Below are 25,073 nucleotides of genomic sequence, written 5' to 3' on the forward strand. Positions count from 1 at the left end.
AGGCATTGGCAAACCACCTCCACTAGGACCTTGCCTGGTAAGGCGGCGCGGGTCTCCCGCGTCGCTCCCCTATGCTCTGTAAAGAAGTATGGGACTCAGCATCATCATCAAGTCAGTTTCAATGTTTGTTGGGTGGTGACTGTGTGCTATCAGGTGGCCTGCAGATGTTGACTGTTAGCTATTGCTTCTCAGTGCTCTGAGTTGTTCTGTGTACCTGGTTCTGAAATTCCTGGATGTTTGGCCCACATATACAGATTGACTGCACTCGCAAGTAAGTTGGTATAAACCAGGCTGGATGTATTTGTCAGTGTTGGCGGTATTTCTTCCCAGACTGCTTTGTATTGTGTTGTTGGTTCTGTATGCCATTTTGAACCCTTGTTTCTTTAGTATATTAGCCACCCTGTGTGTGACTTCGTTGTTGTAAGTCATTATGTGCCATTTGTTACTGACTGTCTGCTGATCTGTTGTGTGCTGTGTTGTTCGTTTGTGTGTGTGTGTGTGTGTGTGTGTGTTTCACGGCTATGTGCTGTTTGTTTCTGTAATTTGTTGTTTATTTTATCTATTCTCTTTCCATCATATCCATTGTCCTGTACAATTCGTTACTGTGTTTGGTTCTTTTGTGTTATCATGTTTGTTCATGGTTATTTTGTTCAGTCTGTGTAGTAAATAGCTGAAGCTGGCTTCTTTGCGAGTTATGGAGTGACTGGATCGGATATGAATAATGGTGCTGGTGATAGTGTGTTTTCTGTAGATTATGAATTCATGTTGGTTGTTTTTCTTGTACATGGTTAGATTTAAGAAATTAAGTTTTTCATCGGTTTGTGTTTCAGTGAACTGTATTTGTGGGTGAATGGAATTTACTTTGTCATGAAGTTCTTTTATGCTAGGCTGTGGTTCATCTATTAAGCAAACTATGTCATCTACATATCTGTACCATATTGCTCTTTTATACTGTTTTGGTATTACTATTTTGTCAAAGATTTGTTTTCCTATCTGACTGAGGAAAATATCAGCTAGGAGGCTACTGATTGGGGATCCAGTGGGTAGTCCATCTTGTTGAGAGTAAAATCTGTTGTTGAATGTGAAGTAGTTTCGCTCTTTGATGAGCCAGAGTTTGGCTGACATTTCTGTGTATGTTTGTTGTGGGTATGTTCCCTTGTAGTTGGAGGTTTTGTACTATGATGTTGGTGATTTCTTATGTTGGGATTTGTGTGTACATGGAAATTGTGTCAAATGAAATCAATGTTGCTGTATTTGGTATGTTTATATTTCTTTTTTTCTATTAAGTCAGTTCATTTCATTAGCGTTCTGTTTTCTGTGTATTTGTACATTGTCTGTAGCAGAGTGTGTTGTGTTTTGCTAAGTAGTATGTTGGTGCTTTGGGAAAGTTTATCAATGGACCTACAGGTATTCTGGGTTTGTGAACTTTAGGCAATGATTTTAGGTTGGGGGCCTTGGGATTTATCTGTTTCATGCTTTTAATCTGTGTTTCTGTGAAAATTTTTTCTAAGTTTTTCAGGGTTTTCTGTAACTTACTTTGGTATAGGTTTGTTGGATCACTTCTTACTTCTGTGACGTTGTTGATTTGGTTGAATTCTAATGTTTCGTCAATGTATTTCTGTTTGTTCACGACTACTGTTGAATTACCCTAGTCTGATTTAGTGATAATGGCATTTGCTTGTGTTAATTTGTTCTGTAGTTTTCTGTAGGGTTTTTCTTCAGCAGTCCTTCTGTTTTCTTGTATGGTGGTTTTGTTCTCTATGATTATGTTTCTTGTTTCCTCAGTAACTAGTTCTCTTGTCAGATTTTCGCTGAATTCAGGTGTGTTTACCTTTTCTTGTTACTTAGAGATGTGTTCAGTTTCTGCTACGACATTTTCTACTGTCCTGTATGACACTATTGTGTTTGTTACATTTGAGACCCTTTTCAAGTTGGCTGTTTTCTTGTTTGGATTATTTTGTCTGTTAAATTAATCACTTTTTTTGTGAAAGGTGTGTTTGCTGTATTGGTGGTTAGATTCTGGTGAATTTCTTTTGATGGATTGTCTGTTTTCTGCCTATTATGGTATCTGTGTATGTTGTAACACTGTACATTAACTCATCAAAATGGTGGATACTTAATGTGATATGCTAGTTCTATATGCAATCCGTATAGTTCAATATTCAGAGACTGTTTTTTGGAGTACAAAGACCGAATTTATTGCTTTATCCACATGAGTTCAGCCTTGCGTTTTCTCTGATGTGCTGCTGATGATATGTTGTGTACAGTTATCGTTACGTAGTTGGGTATTATTTTATAAGCCAAAAATAGTTCATTGAGTTATATGCCATTATAGTTTTTTTTTGCCTTGGGGTGAGACAAAAGAGAAAAAAGGAGTCTTGCATAAGGCAGAATTCCTAGTCCTATTTTCGGAGCGAACATGGACGTAAGAAAAAGAACTACAGCACCACAAGATGATCATTGTCATATTGTTTGCTAATCTGTTTTAAGCAAAGGTGCGCATCTTAACCCCGAACCTTTCGACATACAGCTTTCAAATTAAAAGCCATCTATTTTGATTAGCTGAATCACCCCTGTCATCAATGGTGCTTATATAGTTTTCATGTGTTGTAGAAGGACATTTAATAAGATTGACTATGTCCAGCGCGGTAGTAAACAGCGCTATTTTATCCGATAAAGGGAGGGCTGCAGGTTCGGCCGTCTTGTAATCATTGTCATATTGTTTGCTGTTTTTGCAATACAGCACTTCAGATTTCTTTTGCAAAGATTAAAAGGTTATTGAAGTTAAGGTTTAAGGTCAAATTAATTTTGCAAATTTGTTCATTTTGTTAAAGAAAATTTGATGGTAAAATGCTTCGATTATCTGTAAAACACAGTACATATATTGTTAAATACATAGATTGTGTGAAAAGAAAGTTTTATTGATGAGTCCTCCCTTCCACGTTATCCTTAACTCCAGTATGTAACACGTATCAGTATTAATTCAGAGTGAACTTTCCAGGAAAAATAAATAAGGACGTGTGCATGTGTGTGTGTGTGTGTGTGTGTGTGTGTGTGAAAGAGAGAGAGAGAGTGAGTTTTTTCCAAGGACAAATAGTGTAGGATGCACACGCACATACACATACTCATACGTGTATATGAAATTACACAGTGGAAAAAGATGCTGTTAGCAAGATGAACAAATCCATACCATTAAGCAGGAGGGAGTGTATGTGGGAACGGTGTTTACAAAATACCACAAATACTATAGGTTTAGCCTTGCAAGCATGATTAATGACAGTATCGAGGACATTCCCGTTAGATCTTAGACGAAAAGAATGAAACTAACTCCATAAACTTTTCCCAAAGGTTGTCTGGAAACGAACAGACCTTACAATTTGGGAATACTGTTAAGGGCAATAAATCGTTTTACGTTTCTCTTACCCAGCTAGAACAAATCAGTAAACAGAAAGTGTTCAGTAATCCGCATGTTGAAAAATTTTTATTTTCGCTGTTCTCATTACAGTAATAGCTAAATTATGTCAGACCGATACTGAGCATCGTCCCAACGTTTCTGTTGATGCGAGAAGTCAAATTCGATTACCACGGTGTTTTCCCTGCCTCTTTCTCTGATGATTTCCCTGCCGCTTTCGCTGGCGATTCTGCTGAGTTCTTCCCTGCCGACTCCGCGGCGGGCTGGCGGTGCTCGAGCCCTGCTGGCCGCTCCAGTCGCTCTTCACGTAGTCCGCGGCCTTCTCGGCGACCATCGTGACAGCGGCGTGGATGTTGCCGCTTATGGTGCTGGGAATCACCGACGCGTCCACAACACGTAGGCCTTCCACGCCAAGGACCTGCGTGACAGGACAGGCCCGCTTCAGAAACCTGAACTCCAGTGGTTTAAAGCTCCTCACCTTTACAAGGTGTCCACGATTCATTAGACCAGCGATTCAAAGCTAAGACAATGCAATTCGCCATTCAATAAGGTTTTATGCAAGAGCAAATTTGTAAATAATTTAAGCAAAAAGTAAATTATTGTGTACAATTCACACATTAAGTCTTACTGGAAATAGATTCCTTCGCTGTTCAGTTTCTGTAACATTCTGGCACCTATGTGGAACAGAGTGTTGTCTTGGTACACTGTCCAGACTTTCGCTACTACCAATTCCTGTAATATTAGTTTAATATATTTTATTATTCAATATTTCTATGTGCTGCCGTCTGTTTCCGAAATTATAAAAATTATTCAAGAATTTATTTTTTCAAATTTGAAAGCATGTTCCGAAGGACAATATGGTCATACACCTATTAACAAACATTCAACTGAAATTTAGAAGCGTACCTATCGAGAAAATCTTGTCAACCCCGTATTAATCGTTTATAACAATATTACTGCAATATACGAAAACGATCAGGAGGGAACAATAAATTTAGAAGAACTATTAAACAAAACCAAGTTCAAAGTTGAATGCATTTTGTAACAGAACCTGTTGCAGACTAACACCAAGTTCCAATTTCGACACATGTAAACTTTTAAAGACATTAAAGAAACTCAGCTCCTTTGCAACTGTTACCTGTGCTTTGATAAAAGAACTTCTTTTGTTTTAAGGTGCAAGATGGTACAAGACTGACCAACTAGGGCTTAGCTATCGTGTTATTTAAATACTTCTGAAAATAAATAAGATTTTTCTCACCATAGAATTCTGTACAATTAAGAACATACTTCAGAAAGCTTTAATAAGTAATAAAGTACATAAAAGTGTAGAAAGCGACATATCCACAAATGCTGCACAAAAAAGGCCTCGTGTCTGACAACTCCAAAAACTGTTCAGAATTGCGGGAACTCGTGATGACGGTTTCTAGTTGTGCATTTCTTCATGGGATTCTAAAGTCAGTCACCCAGCTGAAGTATCGACCAAAAACCATCGTTTACTCACAACACATTCTACTATTAAGTCTTCACACTGTACGCACCTTACTTGTGTATTGTTCAGATATATTTTTTGAGACTAAATCGCGCAAAAGTTTTTAGAATGAAACTAACATTCAGGGTGAAGTCATATCAGTGATAAGATTCACTGATGACGTTGCTATCCTCAGTGGAAGTGAAGTAGTAGTACAGGATTTCTTGAATGGAATGAACAGTTTATTGATACACAATGTGGATTAAGAGACGAAAGTAATGGCAGCAGAAACTTAACACCAGCATCGGTGACAACGAAGTAGATTAAGTTAAGGATATCTGCTACCTAGGCAGCAAAATAATCCATGACGGACATAAAAAGCAGATTATCACTGGCATAAAGGTAATCCTGGCCAAGAGAAGTCTACTAATATCGAACATATGCCTTAATCTGAGGATAAAATGTACTTTTGGAGCGCGGCATTGTAAGGTAGTGAAACGTGAACTGCGGGAAAACTGGAAAAGAAGGGGATAGAAGTTTTCAGAAGTGTGCTACAGAAGAATGTTGAAGATTAGGCAGACTAGTTACAGAAGGAATGAAGAGATTCTCCGGAGAATCAGCGAGGAAAGGAACTTACGGAAAACACTGACAAGAAAAAAGGACAGGATGATAGAACACCTTTTAAGAAAGCAAGGATGAGCGAAACCAAACGAGACAGAAAACTGATAACTCAAGTAAACTAAAATAAAGTAAGGAATCGTGCGATGGGATATCGTATATCTTGACTCTTAGGTCACACTTTCTCTGATAATGAGTAAAGTTGGGTGATGCGTGAAACACATTTATGTTTTTATCTACCGAGAATTTCTTATTGTAATAGGTCTAATGCGTTCGACAGCATGCATTTAAGCAAATTTAAAGATTGGGAAAATACATTATCACAAACGATACATCTGGAGGTATTAACGACCGACGTCGTAACTGGTGGAGAAAATTTTATTCTTTTGTTTGTTTTACACACTTTAAAGCAAGATATTATCTTTCCCCGTGACATAAATAGATAATAAAGTATAGTAGACGTCACATATGAAGGAACAATAAACGAAATAGTTTGAAAACAAAATACTGCAGGGTTTTCAGTAGATGTAAAGCACGAATAATACATATTTTATTAAATAAATTTTATACACAGCAGAACTCAGAAGCTTAAAAATGAAAAAAATCAGTAGCACCTGCGAGAAAGTAAACATATTAAACGTAATAAAATCTCTGCGTAAGAATATATACCGGTATAATAACTTGACTTGGAAGTGAAACATTACATTTACTACCGAATGCCTGATTTCACAAGCCCTTACGTGTAGTTGTTGACTATAGCTATTCGGGTGTCGGAATTGTAGCATAATTCACATACCTCTATTCCTTTTTATCGTATGGAATTACTTTATTAGCAAATCCATATTTAGGCAGGAAATTTTTTGTTGCACGGAAACCTGTCATTACGATCACGTCTAGGGTGCATCCGCGAATATCAGCGTAACAACTGTTAAAATTAGGCATACTAATCACAGCGCCCCAATACAGTTGTTATCTTAAGAAGATCCTCGTGACCAAGCACTTAAGAAAAATAAGAGAGTAAGAGTAATTACGAATGTGATCTCCACTAGCAAGAACTTAAAGTTTCTCTTTCGGAGAAAAGGGGGACGAAACTAAGCCATCCCAACAACATTTGGCCACTCTATAAAATTAAAGCTGCTCATTAACACTGAAAGAACTGAAATTATATATGTCTGACAACTGTTAATGTACAGAGGAATTTCTGAAATTTGTCTATGTGGCATTTGCTTCATAGGATTACATAAACCTTTTGAAAGTAAACCAAAACATAGAGCTTTCACATAACGCTTATTTGGCGTAACTCTTTGAGCCAACCGAGACACGTCAATCTGCGTTGAAAAACAACTGAAAGATTGAAAACAAGTAAGTCGACAGGTTCGGACAACATCTCAGTTCGGTTTTACAGAATGTACTTTATGGCACTGGCCACTTACTTAGTTTGCATTTATAGCGAATCTTTCGCCACGCTCAAAGTCCCAAACGACAGGAAAAAAGCGAATGTGACACCTGGATATAAGGTGCATAAAAGAACGGACATGTAAAATTACAGACCCGTATCCTCAACATCAGCATGCTGTAGAATTCTGGAACATATTCTAAGATCGAATATGATAGATTTTATTGACACGGAAACGTTTGTGTCCACAAATCAGAACTGTTTTTCAAGCATCGCTCGCGCAAAACTCAGCTGCCCGTTCCTCACTTGATATCGTCCGGACCATGGACGAAGAACAACCCGCGGATTCCACAGTCCTAGATTTTCGAGAAGCTTTAGAGACTAGTAACGAAGGTCCGAGCGTACGTAATAAGTTCCCAGGCATGTGAGTGGCTCGGAGACCTCATAAATAACAGAACCTAATATGTTGTCCGTGACGGCGAATGTTCATTAAAGAAAAAGGTATCGCCGGTATTGCCCCAGAACAGAGTGATAGTAACATCCTTTTCTCTTTGTATGTAAACAGTTTGACGGATAGGATCAGCAGCAATCTGCGACTCTTTGCTGACGAAGCTGTAATATACGGGAAAATATCGTTATTGAATGACTGTAGAAGGTTATATGATGACTTAGCATTTCTATTTGATATGTGAGCGGTAGGTTACTCTAAATGTTCAGAGTGCAGAGGTGTAACAAAAATAATCCTGTAAATCTCGATTATAGTATTAGTGGTGTACTGATTCACACAGTCACTGTGAAAAATTTCAGGACACAACGTTGCAAAGCGATATGATCGATACCATGTGGCCAACAAAAGAGACACCTCTAGTTTTTGGGAACCTCACCATGTCGGTGTAATATTCAAGCAAATCAGAAGTGTGCAGCTAGAATTTTTATTGGTATGTTCGATCAAAATGCGAGTGCTACAAAGGTGCTTCGTGAACTCAAATATGAATCACTGGAGGAACACTGTTCAGAAAATATACAGAACAGGCATTTCCAGCTTAGAGCAGAACGAGTTTACTAACGCCATTGAACATATTGCTCACGAACTAAGAAGATAAGGTGCGATCCGACGGGGACATATACGTAGTCGTTTCTCCAGCGACTGATTGCGGGTGGAATATGAACGGAAATGACCAGTAGTGGTACAGTGTACACTCCACCACACACCACAAAGTTATTTGCTAAGTAAGTATGTACACTCCTGGAAATGGAAAAAAGAACACATTGACACCGGTGTGTCAGACCCACCATACTTGCTCCGGACACTGCGAGAGGGCTGTACAAGCAATGATCACACGCACGGCACAGCGGACACACCAGGAACCGCGGTGTTGGCCGTCGAATGGCGCTAGCTGCGCAGCATTTGTGCACCGCCACCGTCAGTGTCAGCCAGTTTGCCGTGGCATACGGAGCTCCATCACAGTCTTTAACACTGGTAGCATGCCGCGACAGCGTGGACGTGAACCGTATGTGCAGTTGACGGACTTTGAGCGAGGGCGTATAGTGGGCATGCGGGAGGCCAGGTGGACGGACCGCCGAATTGCTCAACACGTGGGGCGTGAGGTCTTCACAGTACATCGATGTTGTCGCCAGTGGTCGGCGGAAGGTGCACGTGCCCGTCGACCTGGGACCGGACCGCAGCGACGCACGGATGCACGCCAAGACCGTAGGATCCTACGCAGTGCCGTAGGGGACCGCACCGCCACTTTCCAGCAGATTAGGGACACTGTTGCTCCTGGGGTATCGGCGAGGACCATTCGCAACCGTCTCCATGAAGCTGGGCTACGGTCCCTCACACCGTTAGGCCGTCTTCCGCTCACGCCCCAACATCGTGCAGCCCGCCTCCAGTGGTGTCGCGACAGGCGTGAATGGAGGGACGAATGGAGACGTGTCGTCTTCAGCGATGAGAGTCGCTTCTGCCTTGGTGCCAATGATGGTCGTATGCGTGTTTGGCGCCGTGCAGGTGAGCGCCACAATCAGGACTGCATACGACCGAGGCACACAGGGCCAACACCCGGCATCATGGTGTGGGGAGCGATCTCCTACACTGGCCGTACACCACTGGTGATCGTCGAGGGGACACTGAATAGTGCACGGTACATCCAAACCGTCATCGAACCCATCGTTCTACCATTCCTAGACCGGCAAGGGAACTTGCTGTTCCAACAGGACAATGCACGTCCGTATGTATCCCGTGCCACCCAGCGTGCTCTAGAAGGTGTAAGTCAACTACCCTGGCCAGCAAGATCTCCGGATCTGTCCCCCATTGAGCATGTTTGGGACTGGATGAAGCGTCGTCTCACGCGGTCTGCACGTCCAGCACGAACGCTGGTCCAACTGAGGCGCCAGGTGGAAATGGCATGGCAAGCCGTTCCACAGGACTACATCCAGCATCTCTACGATCGTCTCCATGGGAGAATAGCAGCCTGCATTGCTGCGAAAGGTGGATATACACTGTACTAGTGCCGACATTGTGCATGCTCTGTTGCCTGTGTCTGTGTGCCTGTGGTTCTGTCAGTGTGATCATGTGATGTATCTGACCCCAGGAATGTGTCAATAAAGTTTCCCCTTCCTGGGACAATGAATTCACGGTGTTATTATTTCAATTTCCAGGAGTGTAGATGTAGAGGTTCATGCGGAGATGTAACCTCGTTCTGTTTGTGTCCGTCGCAGGTTAGGTGCATCGTATCTGGACCACACTATTCATTTTCCATAAGTACTCTAATGAGGACAAATGAAATGATCATACATGCATTACTGGCCGGTAGACCTCAGTCTGGACTTGTTCCGCCGCCTGATGCAGGTGTACATCTTCAACTACATGTATATCTCTATTCTTCAAACCACAATAAACTGCATGGCGGAGAGGACGTCCCTGTGTTCTTAGAGTTCCTTCCCGTTCTATCCACGTATGAAAAGCGGAGAGACTGATTTTCTGCCCTTTACTATAGCACAGCTGTGCGGTGTAGGTTCTGCATCAGCTAGATTTGACAGAGGTCATCGAAGAAGTGCAAAGAAGGGCAGCTCGTTTTGTATTTTCGAGAAATATGGAGTGAATGAAACGGATATGATATATGAAATAGCTCATTCTTCGTTGTGGCAGGGCCATCTCACGAAAGTGCAGCCACTAATTTTCTCCTAAGAATGCGAAAATACTCTGTTGAGGCTAATCTTCATAGGAAGGAACGATCATAATAATAAAAAAAAAGAGAAATCAGAGCTGGTACTGGCTGATGTGTTCGTTTATCCCGTGTGCGTTTCCAGATTGGAACAGTAGAAAAATAGCTTGAAAGAGGTTCTAATAACCCTCTGCGAGTCACTTAATTATGAAATGTAGAGTAATGATGTAGATATAGATACACCTGTGCGTGCTTTAATTAACCTAATCTTGTACTCACGATTCCTATGAGAGCGATACGTAAGGGATGGTTGCATACTCACACAGTCGTCATATAACGCCGTTTGAAAAAATCTTTCTCAGCATAGTTTATCTCCAAGTGTCTGTCCGTTTAGTTTCTTCAGCATCTCTGTCACACCCTCTCACTCGTCAAACAAGCCTGTGACCACACTTGTTGCCCTTCTGCGTATACGTCCAATATCCTGTGTTAGTCCTATTTGGTTCAAATGGTTCAAATGGCTCTGAGCACTATGCGACTTAACATCTATGGTCATCAGTCCCCTAGAACTTAGAACTACTTAAACCTAACTAACCTAAGGACATCACACAACACATAGAATACAGGGGAAATGCATTTTGTCCATAAAGGAAATTGTTTAGAAATCACTTGTGAGCCCTATTCTAGAATATTGCTATTGGTCCACACACAAGAGCAATATTCTAAAATAGGGCTCATAAGTGATTTCTAAACAAATTCCTGTACGGACAAATTGCATTTCCCCTGTATTCTAGGTGTTGTGTGATATCCTTAGGTTAGTTAAGTTTAAGTAGTTCTAAGTTCTAGGGGACTGATGACCATAGATGTTAAGTCCAATAGTGCTCAGAGCCATTTGAACAATTTTTTAACCCCTGTATTCTACCAATAAACCGAAGTCTACTGCTTACTTTAGCCATGGCTCAGCCAATGTGATCATTCGATTTCGTATCGCTGCAATGTGTTCCACTCAGGTATTTGTTTGAGTTTCCAACTCATTGATATTATAGTCATAAGAAACCACATTTTTTTCGGTCTCCGACTCGGCCGTTAATCGAATACGGGGCCCCACCATCTAGATGCAGCGGCGATAAACACTAAACCACCAAATGTGCACCAGAAGATTTGCACCAGCCGATAAGCTCTAACCGCTGCGAGGCCATTGCCACACGGCATTTAATTTCATTTTCAAAGAAATTTGTCAGTTAAGTATTACATACAGCTCCATTTACCTTATGTCTTCTTTGCAACATTCTGTAGCTATTCATACGAAGAACACATGTTTACTATATGTCATCAGCCATTTAGATGCTCTTATCTTTATTCAAACCAGAAAACTCTTAATTAATTCGTTGGAAAGTGCTGAAAGTGTTGGAAAAAAATTATGAGTATCTTCAGTAATGGTCGTTATAATATAACCTATCTTGTTAACATTTAGCGTAATTTTGTAATAAACTTTTGGTGTAATGACTTCGTTGCTAAGTGGTAGGAGAGTAAATGAATACCGACCAGTCGCAGAACAAGTACGTATTAAGATTATCAGTACAATGATAACATTTTAGCAAATTCAATATTGTACTAAATTGAAAATAAGCCAACCAATACCACCAAAAGATCTTATTTGAAGTATCAAACTTGTTGCGCCCATTTTCACCGAACATGTGTCCTTTTCCACTTCCTGCAAATCAACACTTCTTCCATAGATTTAGTACAGTACTGAAGCTCATCACACACTAATTTTTTTTACTAACAGCACAGTTAACATTTACCACGTCTCCAATCATCTTTGTACTGTCTAGTATTTTTCTACAGGAGTAGGTTTCATTTTTTCCCTTTCATAGTTGATCTACCACGATATGGCGTGGGAGGTGTGTTAGTAACCTGTTCCATTTCCTACTTAAGGATCCGTACGGTATTTTGCTTTTGTTCTCTCACCTATCTGTCACCTTACCATTTTTATTTCCTCCATGAAGTGTCTAGTGTGGTTTATTTTCTTCTATTCCCCTACATGTGAAATGATGTCACTATCCCTTATTCCGGGTTTTCCATGGAGCATATTCCAAAGCTCAGTCCCAGACGAACAATTTTGCTATTCTCCTTACATCTACTACCTCCTGCTAACGTAATAAATCGTAATTCTTAAATTACGTCCTCTTAATCTGTAATCCCCTTGTCCTGTATTGAATTAAGGAAGTGAAATTATGCAGGCACTAAACAACAACCCATCTTTGATACAAACGTAGATTACTAATATGGTTCTGTACCTCTTCCCCCAGTAGTCTCATTCGGTACATCTTTGCTCAAATAAGAAACACGTTTGGTATTGCCAAAGTCTGCAAATAACGATAATGTTAGAAACGATACACGAAGAGCCGCCATTGATCCATCACTAATTTATTGACCTATTACTGACGGAAGTAAGCTACCTCAAAGACTTCGAATTGTTTCTATACAAGCACACGTAAGTCATGAGGAACTAACAGATATAGCACTCACGAGCAGAAATACTCATGCACCAGAAAATATTTGGTGATCAGAGAATTTCAACAGACGAAGAATCTGAGTGGTACATTGTATATCTTGTGGCTTACCTTGAGCGTCGGGTCGACAACGGCCGTACTGTCGTTGGAGACTCCCATCTTGCAGGTACCCACGGGGTGGTATATGGTGTAGCCCACATGTCTTACTCCACACTCCCAATACTCTTTGCTCGTCTTCTCGTACTCTGAGCACGCTTCCAGAGTAAGAATTTTTACCTGTCAAAAATAAATGCGTAAATATAAATCCTACCATTTAAAAGGTGATTATCTTTCTGTAAACTATTTGTAATACATAATCGTCCAGATATACAGGTATAAGTTTTACGAAACTTACGAAATGTTTCGATAACGTTGTTGCTTTGTAAAAGCTTCTACCGATTTCCTGCTGTGTCGAATTGGAGTCTGGGTTTCACCAGAAACTAATATCATCGTCAACAATGTTAAAAACTTGAAACCAATTGTATCTAATTTTCTATACGTGTAAGTGCAACCAACAACACTTCCGCAGGTGGAAACTGGCGGTAGGTTTCGGTATTGCGTCTGTAATTTAATATGATATTAGAGGCAATTTGTACAAAGGACGATCAAAAAGTTTACGTCTGAAAGCCTTGCTGCCTCGTATATGCTATCTAGCGCGACTTTGATGTAGCCATACAAGCAGGGACATGTAGGCAAGGGATTACTGTGGCATTTGTGTCTTTCCGATGTGCGTGCGGTAAATGCGGGAACTTGATCTATGGCGACGCAGGAGCTACCAAACAGGAGCAACGTGGTGTTATTCTTTTCTTGGCTACCGAAGGACAAACAGCGGTAGACATATATCGGAGAATGAAGAATGTTTGTGGAACAGCATGTCTGTCGAAAAGGACCATTGTGGAACAGCGTGGCAAGTTCGTGTTGGTCACGGTTGGATGCAAGACACCGTCTATCTGGGAGGCCAGGATCCATTAACGGGAACAATGAAGCCGTTAGGGCACGTCGGTACATGACCATTCCTCCAATAGCCAAGGATCGCGACATTAGCTTCGGTAGCGTGCAACACACTATCCAGCAGGAATTAGGATATCGTAACGTCTGCAACCAGTAGGTACCCTGCGTTTTCAATGCCGAACAAAAAGATAAACGAATAAATGGTTAGCTGAAGCACCTGACGAGTTTCAATTGTGAAGGCAACACGTTTATAGAGCGTATTCTTGCAGGCGACGAAAGCTGGTGGCACCACTGGGAACCGGAGTTAAAAGCGCCGACGATGCAGCGGTGTCAGCCACCCATCGTGCAGAAGTTACGCAAACTCAAGAGCACCTGTTCTATCCGTTGTATAGTCCTGATCTCACGCCAAGCTATTACGACGTCTTCAGTCCCTTAAAAAAAAAAAAAGGAACAGTCGACCATTCCTTTAGGACGACGAAGTGCAGCAGTCAGTTACGGACTTCCTCACGCAGAACGACATGGTACTATACCAAACAGATATCTTCAACCTGAGGGGGGGTGGGGGGGTGGGGGGTATGATTGCTTCATGGTCGTTTTATCTGACTGGAATGCTTGTTCTGGACTACATGGCCGTGGAAAAGAACTTTCAATCACTCATTATACGTAAAATTGGCGGTTGTCGTAAATACAATGACGCAGAAATAAACAGCGGGTTTCTGAGTTTGACTGAAAAGCGTTCTGTGCACTCATACTTTTTCTAATTGATTTTTATATAATATTACATGAAATTTTGAAATTTTTTATTTAATTTTATGTCCCAACACTATCGTATATCGTTCTGTCGACAACAAGTTATTCGTGATATGGGATGCGAAAGCATGAGGCATGAGTTCTGCGTAACCCAGGGTAGGGAAATCTCTGAACGCTAAAATCTCGGTAGGCAGACAGACATTTGAAGCACAGATCTTCTGTATCAGAGTTATGTGTCCTGCCATCAACACCCTGAATCGCTAAGGATGAGTAATCTACAGGGCGCGCTAAGCGGAAGGGGCTGCTCACTAAATTCCGAAATCCGGTCTTCACTGAGAATGTAGAGCATATATTATTACCACCAACTTTCAAATCGGTCAATGATCACCATTCCAATATAAAGGAAATTAGAGCTCGTACTGAGGCGTTCAAACAGTCGTTTTATCCTTGCGCGATCCGCGAGTGGAATAGAGTTGGGGAGGGGTGGGGGAAATATGACTCTGGCGCGAATTGTGCCCTCCGCTACACATCGCTTGGTGGCTAGCGGAGTATATACATAAGTGCAGGTGTATCACAGAAGTGTTACAACAAGCTTTGAGGGATTGTTGAGAGGATCAAGACAGCAACTTCTATTTTTGAATTCAACCAACAGCTACATGAAATACTGATGAACAGATATTTGTTGCTCTTTGGAACTGTAGGTCAAAGAAACTGCAACTGAGATAGATGGACCATCTTAATCGTTTAGTAATATACAGGTTATGCCAGAAATGTTGCGACAAACTTCGAAGAACTAGAGAGTGTCTTGAGGAACACCTTAGTGTAGGATCCCGTGTCCAGAAACGTCATTTAACGGCGATGCAGATCGTTAAGATTACAGGCGCCAGCGCCTACAACAGGGCAACCAGTGTGGCAGCAAACGTATCTTCATAGGCTGACGGACCATCGGACGAACATGTCGCAATGTTCTTTGTATCCTGGAAATGGAGAGGATGGAACTAGAATGAGATTTACTCTCTGCAGCCGAGTGTGCGCAGATATGAAACTTCGTGGCAGATTAAGAATATATGTGCGACCGAGACTCGAACTCGGGACCTTTGCCTTTCACGGGCAAGTGCTCTACCAACTGAGCTACCCAAGCACGACTCACGCCCCGTCCTCACAGCTTTAATTCCGCCTGTACCTCGTCTCCTACCTTCCAAACTTCAAAAAAGCTCTCCTGCACGTAAAGCACTTGCCCACGAAATGGAAATCTCCCGAGTTCGAGTCTCGGTCCGGCAGACAGTTTTAATCTGCCAGGAAGTTTCAGGGTGGAACTAGCTGCTGCTTAGAGAGGCCTCGGCTCCTAAGAATGCAACCCACTGTTAGTCTCGGTGGATAACGGTTTCAGACATGGATTTCCAGCTGCAATTTGTTTCTCTCTTGTACACCGAAAAACAACGGAGATTTTAGAGAACTCCAGGAGGAAAATAAACTGCAGATGGAAACCTGTGTCCAAACCACAATCCATTGAGACAACAGAGCATAGCATTCATAGGAGACAAGGCCTTTCTAACGCAGCAGCTAGATCTATCTTCACCACAATGGCAGTCAGTAGCAATTACTGAGTAATGAACAACCTAGCGCCGGTGTATTTACCTTCGACGCTCTTTAGCATCGTTCGAATATGTTTCTGGACACGGTTGCTGTCCTCGATATGTTCGTCAAGACATCCTGTGAAGCCCCTCGAAGTTTATCGCAACATTTCCGGGACACCCTGTACATTACTAAACGATTGAGATAGTCACTCTTATCTCTGTTCAAATGGTTCTAAGCACTATGGGAATTAACATCTGAGGTCATCAGTCCCCTAGACTTAGAACTAAGTAAACCTATCAAACCTAAGGACATTACACACATCCACGTCCGAGGCAGGATTCGAATCTGAGACCGTAGCAGGAGCGTGGTTCCGGACTGAAGCGCCTAGAACCTCTCGGCCACCGAGGCCGGCCTCTTATCTCTGTTGCAGATTCTCTGACAAACGATGCTGAAGAGCAACAGATAGTTGTTCATCACTATTTCGTGTAACTATCGGTTTTCTTTAAAAATCGAAGATGCTGTCTTGATCAACTAATCAGCAGGTATAAACATACGCTAAGGTTTTATAGCAACTGCTCAGGTCGCCGTTATGTAGTGGGTAGAGCGATACTGTCCAGCCTTGGAGGTGCCGATATGAGTGGGGATTTTTTTCCGTTCCATTTCCTGCATAGAGGGCTTATATCTACTGAGCCTGCTATCAGACGACTGCCGGAGTCCTTTCCTCCAGGTAGAAAGTGACGGTGACCGACATTCGCCACCTGCCCCAGCCTAATGCCGCGGCGAGAAAGGCAGTCACGCTAATAGTCCGGTCATGGGCCTCAGACACTAAAAATAATTTTAAAAACTTCAGCATCTCGCACGAAGTTTCAATGTATTAGTTATTTACCAATAATTCTGTTCGCAACACATTTTATAGGCAGTACCGACATGTACCACTGAATTTACCTGTAACGTTATGCCATATTACAACTCAGAGTTTATGGGATATTTTGTCGTAGATATTAAGATGCGCGAAACTCTAACTTTCCTTTGAACTCAGTTGGTAAAGAATCTATGATTGGCAGTTACTTGTAATGTGCTACAGTATTAACTGCTGGTTCTTTGTCCTTAATTTACGAAGTTTCAGTCTCCATCTTGGGCAACGAAGTAAACTGTAGAAGAATTATAAAGACTATCTATGGGATACCTGTTTTCGTTGTTGCTTGGAATCTAACAGTCTACTTGGACACAGTTAACCCAAGTATTATACCAAATCTTACGGTTCAGTCCACTTATGATCTTCTTTCCTGTTATATAGTGTGAGTCACACTGTAAGTAACCAAACATATGGTGAAAGTGGTGACTAATTTCCTTATCGTTTCCAAAACGGGGAACCAAAAAGAAATCCCATTACTGAAGGAAGAACGGAGTAACATATTCCGTTGGCTCTCACAGTATGCAGATAACTCATGACACCGTGGCAAATCATATCAACAAATTCAAAAGGACAAGTTCCGTTGCCAATTCAAGTAGGTGTGGATGACCAAAGACGACAACAAATCGAGGTACGTCAGCAGAGGCGCCAACAGCCAGTCAGCAGTCCGACAGAGGGGACCCGTTGCGCCTCGGCGCAAATGGGAACCAGCCAAGGCAAGGTCATGTGCGTTTAGCGCTGAAATGTGGCAACCACACGAGTTATAGAAGCTGTAACATCTGACAGTGGACGATCCTGATCGCCGGGTACAGTTCCCTGAGTACGCTCTGAATAGGCACGAGATTCTTCCTCGTTTTGTTTATTCCAGACGAGGTCAATTTATATGTCAATGGCGAAGTGAAAAAACAATACTTCAGGTATTGGATGGGTAACAATCCACACTGAATGTCAGACTGTAAATGTCAGTCTGCCGAGAAAGACATGGTGTGGTGCGGGATTTAGGGTGATGTTTTTTGTCCCTTTTTCACTGAAGGGGCCTCAAGGTGATGGTCTATCTCGACATTCTGGAAAATGAAATCTTCATGTCACTCCTGGACGAACGTTGCTATTTCCGTTCTTTCTTACAGCAAAACAAGGCAACTCAGCATTACAGCACTGAAGTGCGCCCATAGTTGTCCCAGTGGTTTGCAGTACATGGGCTCGGTTTATGTCCTGTAGAAAGACGACCTATGGCACCTGTTCTCGTACTAGTAGACTGGGGTGACTTCAAATAGATTCGTAACATAAGAAAATCTATAATGTGGACCGTCTTTAAAGAAGAATTACATTAACTTATTAGCAAATAACAGGAGAAATATTGTCAGGCGTTTACCAACATAGATTCGAGCGACGGTCATTTTGCGTCTGCATACGAGGAAGACACGTAGAATATATCCCGTAATTGTATCATCTTATCGTTCGTACTAATAAAAACATTAGTCACTGATATCGCCCTCTGTTTGGAAGTATATGATTTATCCTGAATGTATTCGGACGTTTTCGATTGCAAATCAGCAGAGGAAGTGGAGACTGTATTGCCCCTAGTCTTCCGAGTAAATTTTCAGTACAAGAATCATTGGTACTCAGTAAATCCAGTTCGCTAGGACGGTAGTCGCAGGAATAGAGATCATGTTGTAGAGGGAATCAGTTTATTTTTCACCAATTATAGACCTCTACATTTAGATGTTGTGATATTACCTCGGTTCCAATGTTCTTCATAGCTTCAGTGTTGCCAAACTTTATGGCGTACTCGTCACCGCCCAGGAACGCCTGAATGTCTTCATCTCTGGTCAAATATTGCGGGTCGATTTTGGGTGGGTCACGCGGATCAGAGCTGTTCAGAGAGATTTTACCGACGCTTCGCGGGTGTAGTAGCGTCATGTACGGAACCATAGTCATGTCACAGCTGTCGAATATCTCATTGTATCCACGCCTGGCGTCTTCTCCGAAGCCTGCTTTATCCAGGAAGGCCTGACGTCCACCGTCGTCCGTTTTGTTCACACAGGACAGTTGCATCTCGATGTCTGGGTATCCTTCTGGACAGTACTCATCTGGCGTAGAATTTGTCCTGATGAAACCTAAGAAATTGTTACAAGACAGAGTTGCAAGTGGACCCGTTCTTCCTTTAAGATACTGGTAAGTTTCGTCGTCACTGGTTAACTCCGATTGATCTCTGCGGTACTTCTCGTTGTTTATGCAGAATGTGATTATTGGCGACTTCAAATGATCCTGGAGATTAGCTCCGACATTATCGTTCGCTACAATCGTCGTTATATTCAAGGATTTTAGTTCATCTTCAGGGCCCACTCCAGACAACATCAGAAACTGTGGAGACTGCACAGTCCCTGCAGACAGGATGACCTCCTTTGTAACGTTAGCCGTCATTTTCTCGCCGCCATGCATAAATTCAACTCCATACGCCCTTTTGGTTTCCGGATCGATAAGAATTTTCGTTACGAAAGCGTGCCTCAGCAGATGTAGATTTGACCTGCGCCCCGCCGGACTCAGAAAAGCCTTCGCATTGCTGCACCTTTCGCCATCTCTTATGTCCCCCAAAGACTCGGAGAAAACGAGGAATTTGTCGGCGACAAGGTCGACTACGAATTCGTGGCCTGTCTCTCTGACGGCTTCCTTCATTGTTTCATAGACGCTCAAGTTGGCCTTTATTTGGCTGACAGTGTAGTAGCCTCCAAAGCCGTGGTACTTATGGACGTCTGGTTCTGATGCTATTAAATCCGAACGTAGGTCCTCCGATTTCTTGAAGTATGGCAGCACCTGGAAAACAGAACGTGTTTTGTAAAAGAAACGTAATTTGAATGCTCGTTTCTGAATGTGTGTGACGTGAATAGTCGGAAACGTGGCATTTCGAGAAGCTAGTTGGTTAGTGTCTTCTTATGGTACTCACTTTGTCGTAGCTCCAATCGGTGAGACCCTGTCGCGCCCAGCCATCGTAGTCACATTTATTGCCTCGCACGTACACCAAGCCGTAGAGGTTGCTGGAACCACCCACCATTTTCCCTCTAGGCCAGAGGCACCTACCAGGATCCTCAAACCCGAGACAGGCCTGTTGCTGCTCCTCTGTGACAAACTGCCAGTCTTCATAAGTACGCTCCACTCTATTCTGTAGCGCTGGTACCTGAAAATGAAAGTGTTTGGAATCTATGACACTATGACGAAATCAGCAAGTGTGCTACTTGTAAAATACTATACAGAAAAGGATATTTAATGGCTTTGTTAGAGAGGACGGAGCAGCGAAAAGAGTTTCTGGGAATCTTTTTGTACTTGAGATGGAAAATTGTGCCTTAAAAGCAGAATAATCGCCATCGATCAACGGCTTAAGGAAGCAGAAGGCAATGGGTGCAATTGCCAAACAATTATTGAATAACCAGTACCAGAAAGTTGACTGACTGAAGTTTGAACGTGGCTGGGAACGCAGTAATTCTGAAAAGAGAAACGCAAAGATTCAATCTAGAGAAAGTGGGGATTACTGAAGTGAAACGGAAAGATGAAAACAACTTCAGCAGAAAACTATATAAGGGCAGTCAAATGGAAACGATACATACGGAAAGAAGAGTAGTTAAGTGTTCATTAGTTTAAAAATAAGCTTCATAAATATTAATACACGTGTCGTACTGTGAGACAAAATGGTCGTCGCCGTGGAAAAATGTCTGCATTTGCCTACTGAATCATGATTGTAACCCTCCTCCAGGGCACCAACAATATATCAGCGTAGGGAGAGATCGTGACTCCATGGAGGATGTGTTAGGGCTTCCCAGCGAAACTTATGCAGCATAGTCGAAACAACTTTGGCAAACACGTGCACAGGCCCGGTCCTTCGTCATGATATTTCCATATTTCTGGAGCCCTGAAGAAGAACTTTCGTGGGCGTCGATTTACCTCGGGCAAGGAGGTGCACGCGTATGTACAATAATAAATACATAGGGAACAGCAACCTTTTCTCCATAAAGCCACTGACCGTCTTACCTCACAGTCGGATAAATGTCTTAACAGTTACGGCGATTACTTTTGAAATAATAGTTTAAATACTTTTTCTCCATCCGTCTTGTTTTAATTTGTCTGCGTTTTATATAAAGAGAGTAGGAATCGTCATGAGAAAGAACCTATAGTATTCACTGAGTAACACTGAACAGATAGGAGATACAATTGTTGTCATTATAGACGATGACAAACCAACTCCTACAACAATAGTTTAGGTATAATGCCGACGCCACAAGAAGGTGACGAAGACGTAAAGGAAGTATAAAATAAGAATATAGAAAGGGTAATTACATTAAGGACCATTGTAATCTCATAATCAAACGGGTTTCGTAGAACTATGGGAGGATATAGGCTTGATGTTAGGAGTTAGAGAGGAGAAAATCTGAATTTCGACATATAATGTCCATAGAAATGGGCATAATAGTGTCCAAATATCGGAAGAGGAGAAAGTATAGTTGGAAAATGCCAGGAGACACGGGAAAATCTCAATTGCATTACAGCACGGTAGGAATTAAATATTGGAATGTAGGTCTTACCCACGAGCAGCCGTGGACTTGGATCACAATTTAATAATGATTAAATGTAATCAGGAAGGAAAAATGTGCAAAGAAACGGCATACTTGAGTACTGAGAGAGGATGAGGTGAGTTTGAAGTTTTCTGAGGCTAAGGGTAATCAATAATGAATACCATAAAGGCAGTTCAGGTGGTTAGGAATGGACGTGTCTAAAAATGGCAGTCACAGACATTGCACAGAAAAAAGTGGAAGGTAACAGCAAAGAAATCTCAGGTAACTGAAAAAATACTTGAGTTGGTTGACGAACGACCGAAGTACAAAAACGTTCACGGAAAACTGTTAGGGGAGTTTTTACATGGGGAAGCGTGTTACATGCGACTTTGAGTTAATCACTGGTTACAACAGACATTCCTTTCAGCTGATTGTAGCACCTGATAGTACATTTCCCCTGCTGATCGCTGGAAAGCGATCTCTGACTATTACAGAGACTGCGAAAGGAAACGTTTCTCCATATGTTTCCAGTTACTTTTTCTGCAACTCTTTCTTTCATACCAACATATACTTTTGTAGATCAGTGCAAATGCTGTGTCATGTGGATTTCTTAACTTCATATAAATAATAAAATGTTTAAAATTTATCTGCAGCTGAAACCGGATGCTTACTGGCAACCGTATATGAAATGATGGGGTATGGGGTAATTTCCTATAATTTCATTGGGGCTAGTTGTTTCGGTGAGAATGTCATGTGTAGCTTCTTATTACGTACCTCATTTGTGAAAGTGATATGAGATAATACGAAAAGAAGACAACACAAACACAATGCCCAAAGAAACATAAACATATAGCAAGCAGAAAAAATGTAATATCAGAATACCAGTAATTTGAGAAAAATGAAACAGATTTTTCGATAATATTGACAACATATTGCACGTACTGGAAACAAAAAATAAATAATATGAAACTGTAATTTTTAATGAATGCTTAATGGTGCGCATATAATGTAACAAATTACTTCGTCCCTGTAACAACATTCCCCATTAGGTGTACAGCGTTGAGATGTACGTGACCGGAAATAGTGTCAAATCAGCGATATTCTTGATAGGAGAACATGAAGAAAAATATGAAATGCAGTGAATGTATAGCAATGATGCTACATGGTAAAGTACTGTTCCTTAACTTATCTCTACAACTTAATTCTACAAAAATAATTAAATGGAACTATAACAACAAGTGTCGGCCATCTCTGTAAGACTCTACGAGTCACAGGAATGAAATAAGCTGGATGTGAAGGAAGACCAAAGCAAAATGCCTGCAGGAGATGAGTGGAAAGAACCTATAAAGAAAAAGTCTTCAGAAGAATTGTTTGAGTATATAGAAAACTCAAAACTACCTTCAGAGAAAGTTAAGGTTGTCGACACTAACACTGCAAAGTGAATTGCAGTGGAGAGGACAGGCAGCTGAAATGAGTAAATTGAAGAGTTCTATAACGGAAAAGACTTGTCTGATTATGTGATAGATGAAATGGGAGTCGATATGTAAGACATATAGGATGCAGTATTAGAGTCAGAGTTGAAAAGACATTTGGAATACATGAGATCAAGTAAGATGGAGGGCACAGATAAGACGCTAATGAGAATAAAATAGAGAGGAACTGAAATGAAAATAAAGGATCTGTTAGAAGACGATCAGTTTGGCTTTAAGAAAGGTAAAAACGCTTTAGCCACACTCGGTAAGCAAAGAAAGCAGGTTAACTGAATCATTTAAATCGTGTGTTTAGCGTAAGAATTGATTAATGGGACTTTGTTTCATGATTCATGTACACTGTGAGATATTGGTGCCGAGCGATGTCCATCCAGAGCAATCTGATGCGGCAACACAGTCACCTACTTTGCTCGAGTCAGCGATTGACAGAAGATTGACGTCGGACGGAAGCATCATCGTCGGAAATTGCTACGACAGTAAAAAATCGGAAAGAACATGGTAATTATATTTTGTCAGCGGCCTTTGAATAGCGTTTACTTCTAAGTAAAATTTTTTCAGTTCAACTACATACAAGTTTGTTTAAATAGTGTTTTTTATAGAATAACGTAATTGGATGGAGTTTGTAGTACTGATTTGTAACAGAATAATATTATATTTTACAGAAGTGGATAAACTGAACAGAAGAATTTTTCATATATAAATTAACTAGATGTCTGTCGATGAAAGTAAAGTGATGCAAAGTACACTAAATTGTGGTTACAAAATACTTCTACATAAAAATTCTTCCCCAGAGATATGAATACGGTGGTTTAAATTTACTCCGTCAACAGTGTCGGAATATGCAAGTATTGATCTACCAAGGCATCGACATATCCGGTGATTAAATTCTCAAAATAGCCTGACAAAGACAGAAATTTTTCAGTACTTTTCCAAAGTGAAGTTGTACAGCAGTATAAAACATTTTCTCTGCATCTGTGTAGGTTATCCCATATCAACTTTTTCAAACACACCGGTTTAAACATGGTGGCTTTTACAAGTCTTACAACTGAATGAGTTTTTTTTATATGAGCTGTGCTAATTTTACATTACCTGACCTCAAACGGCAGTTTACTACAGTTTATCAGCGAAAGGATGTGAATGTGACATGCATAAAGTGGTGCTGTAGCGCTGAAGATTGTAGTTAAGAACTAAAGAAAGTCAGAAACTGTTGGCTACGACATCAGGACATGGCCGTATTGTCGATGGACTGCGGGAATCAGCACATTGCCATACCACCATAACGCCCGTAACATGACAGAGAAATGGCTGCAGACCTTCGCTGTTCTTTTCAATCTATACAACAAAGAAGCAGTGACGGAAATAAAGACATAGTTGCAGGAATTGGTTTAAAATATGGGGTTAAAGGGTATCAATGAGAAGATTCGCACATGACATTGGTATCTTCAGTGAAAGTGGAGGAGACTTACAGGACATTAGAATTTTAAGAATCCAGATGTCGATTGAGAGTAAAACGAAGAATGACGAATAATGGAGTGTAGCAGTAGAAAAGAAAATGTCGATAAATTTAACATCAACATCGGTGATCAAGAAGTAGACGACAGAAGTCTCCAACCTTCGAAGCAAAATTGCCCAAGAATGGTTAAGGAAAGAGTATATAAAGAGGGCAATCTGGGCCGAGCCATATTACTAGTACCAGTAGTGTAAAAACAACTAGTCGTATACTCTCGATACGAACTTAGGGGAGCAGACGCAGGGCTGCTGCACCACCGCACATGGCAATGTACTTACTAGTGGAGATGGTTTGCTGTTGCCTTCCTCCGGGCTGTTGTACAGTGTTCGGTGTGTATTTGTGTAGTGTATACGACTGTCATGAGTGCTTGTACATGGTAATGTTTCGTTTTTGTTGTTATGGATGAAAGGAATGGAGGAGGTAAAATCTGGTGCCGGCACATAGCCTGCTCCTGGCTAATAGCTTGAAGGCGGCAGCAGAGTTTAACGTCCCCATCCGACAGATTGATCACCAACAACAGTGTGTCACATACCCACACTTCATGGGACACAGCAGAGTGGTTTGGGATTTAAAATAGGATATTGGCGCAGAGTCTGATGATCAGGAAGTTAACGCCACCACCTCTCCTCCCATATCGGTCAAATACTGGCAGTGAAAGTCTCATCCACCACCAGGGCTCGAACAAGCTTACATCCAAGTCGAGTGCCACCACACAAGCGTATGTTAG

General features: G+C 41.4%; 1 protein-coding gene across 1 annotated transcript in view; it reads right to left on the reverse strand.

Moving 5' to 3' along the window:
* Window positions 1–3,442: 3,442 nt before the first annotated feature.
* Window positions 3,443–25,073, reverse strand: part of LOC126188118 (glucose dehydrogenase [FAD, quinone]-like) — a 58,604-nt gene continuing 36,973 nt past the window's right edge. Inside the window, exons 3-6 of the mRNA XM_049929590.1 lie at window positions 19,747–19,977; window positions 18,540–19,616; window positions 12,683–12,847; window positions 3,443–3,830 (exon numbers count right to left, since the gene is read on the reverse strand). Coding sequence (XP_049785547.1) covers window positions 3,570–3,830; window positions 12,683–12,847; window positions 18,540–19,616; window positions 19,747–19,977 — 1,734 coding nt within the window. The 3' untranslated portion in view covers window positions 3,443–3,569. The remainder of the gene's footprint in view (window positions 3,831–12,682; window positions 12,848–18,539; window positions 19,617–19,746; window positions 19,978–25,073) is intronic.

Source organism: Schistocerca cancellata, chromosome 5, assembly GCF_023864275.1.
Source record: "Schistocerca cancellata isolate TAMUIC-IGC-003103 chromosome 5, iqSchCanc2.1, whole genome shotgun sequence".
Classification (NCBI taxonomy): Eukaryota; Metazoa; Arthropoda; class Insecta; order Orthoptera; family Acrididae; genus Schistocerca; species Schistocerca cancellata.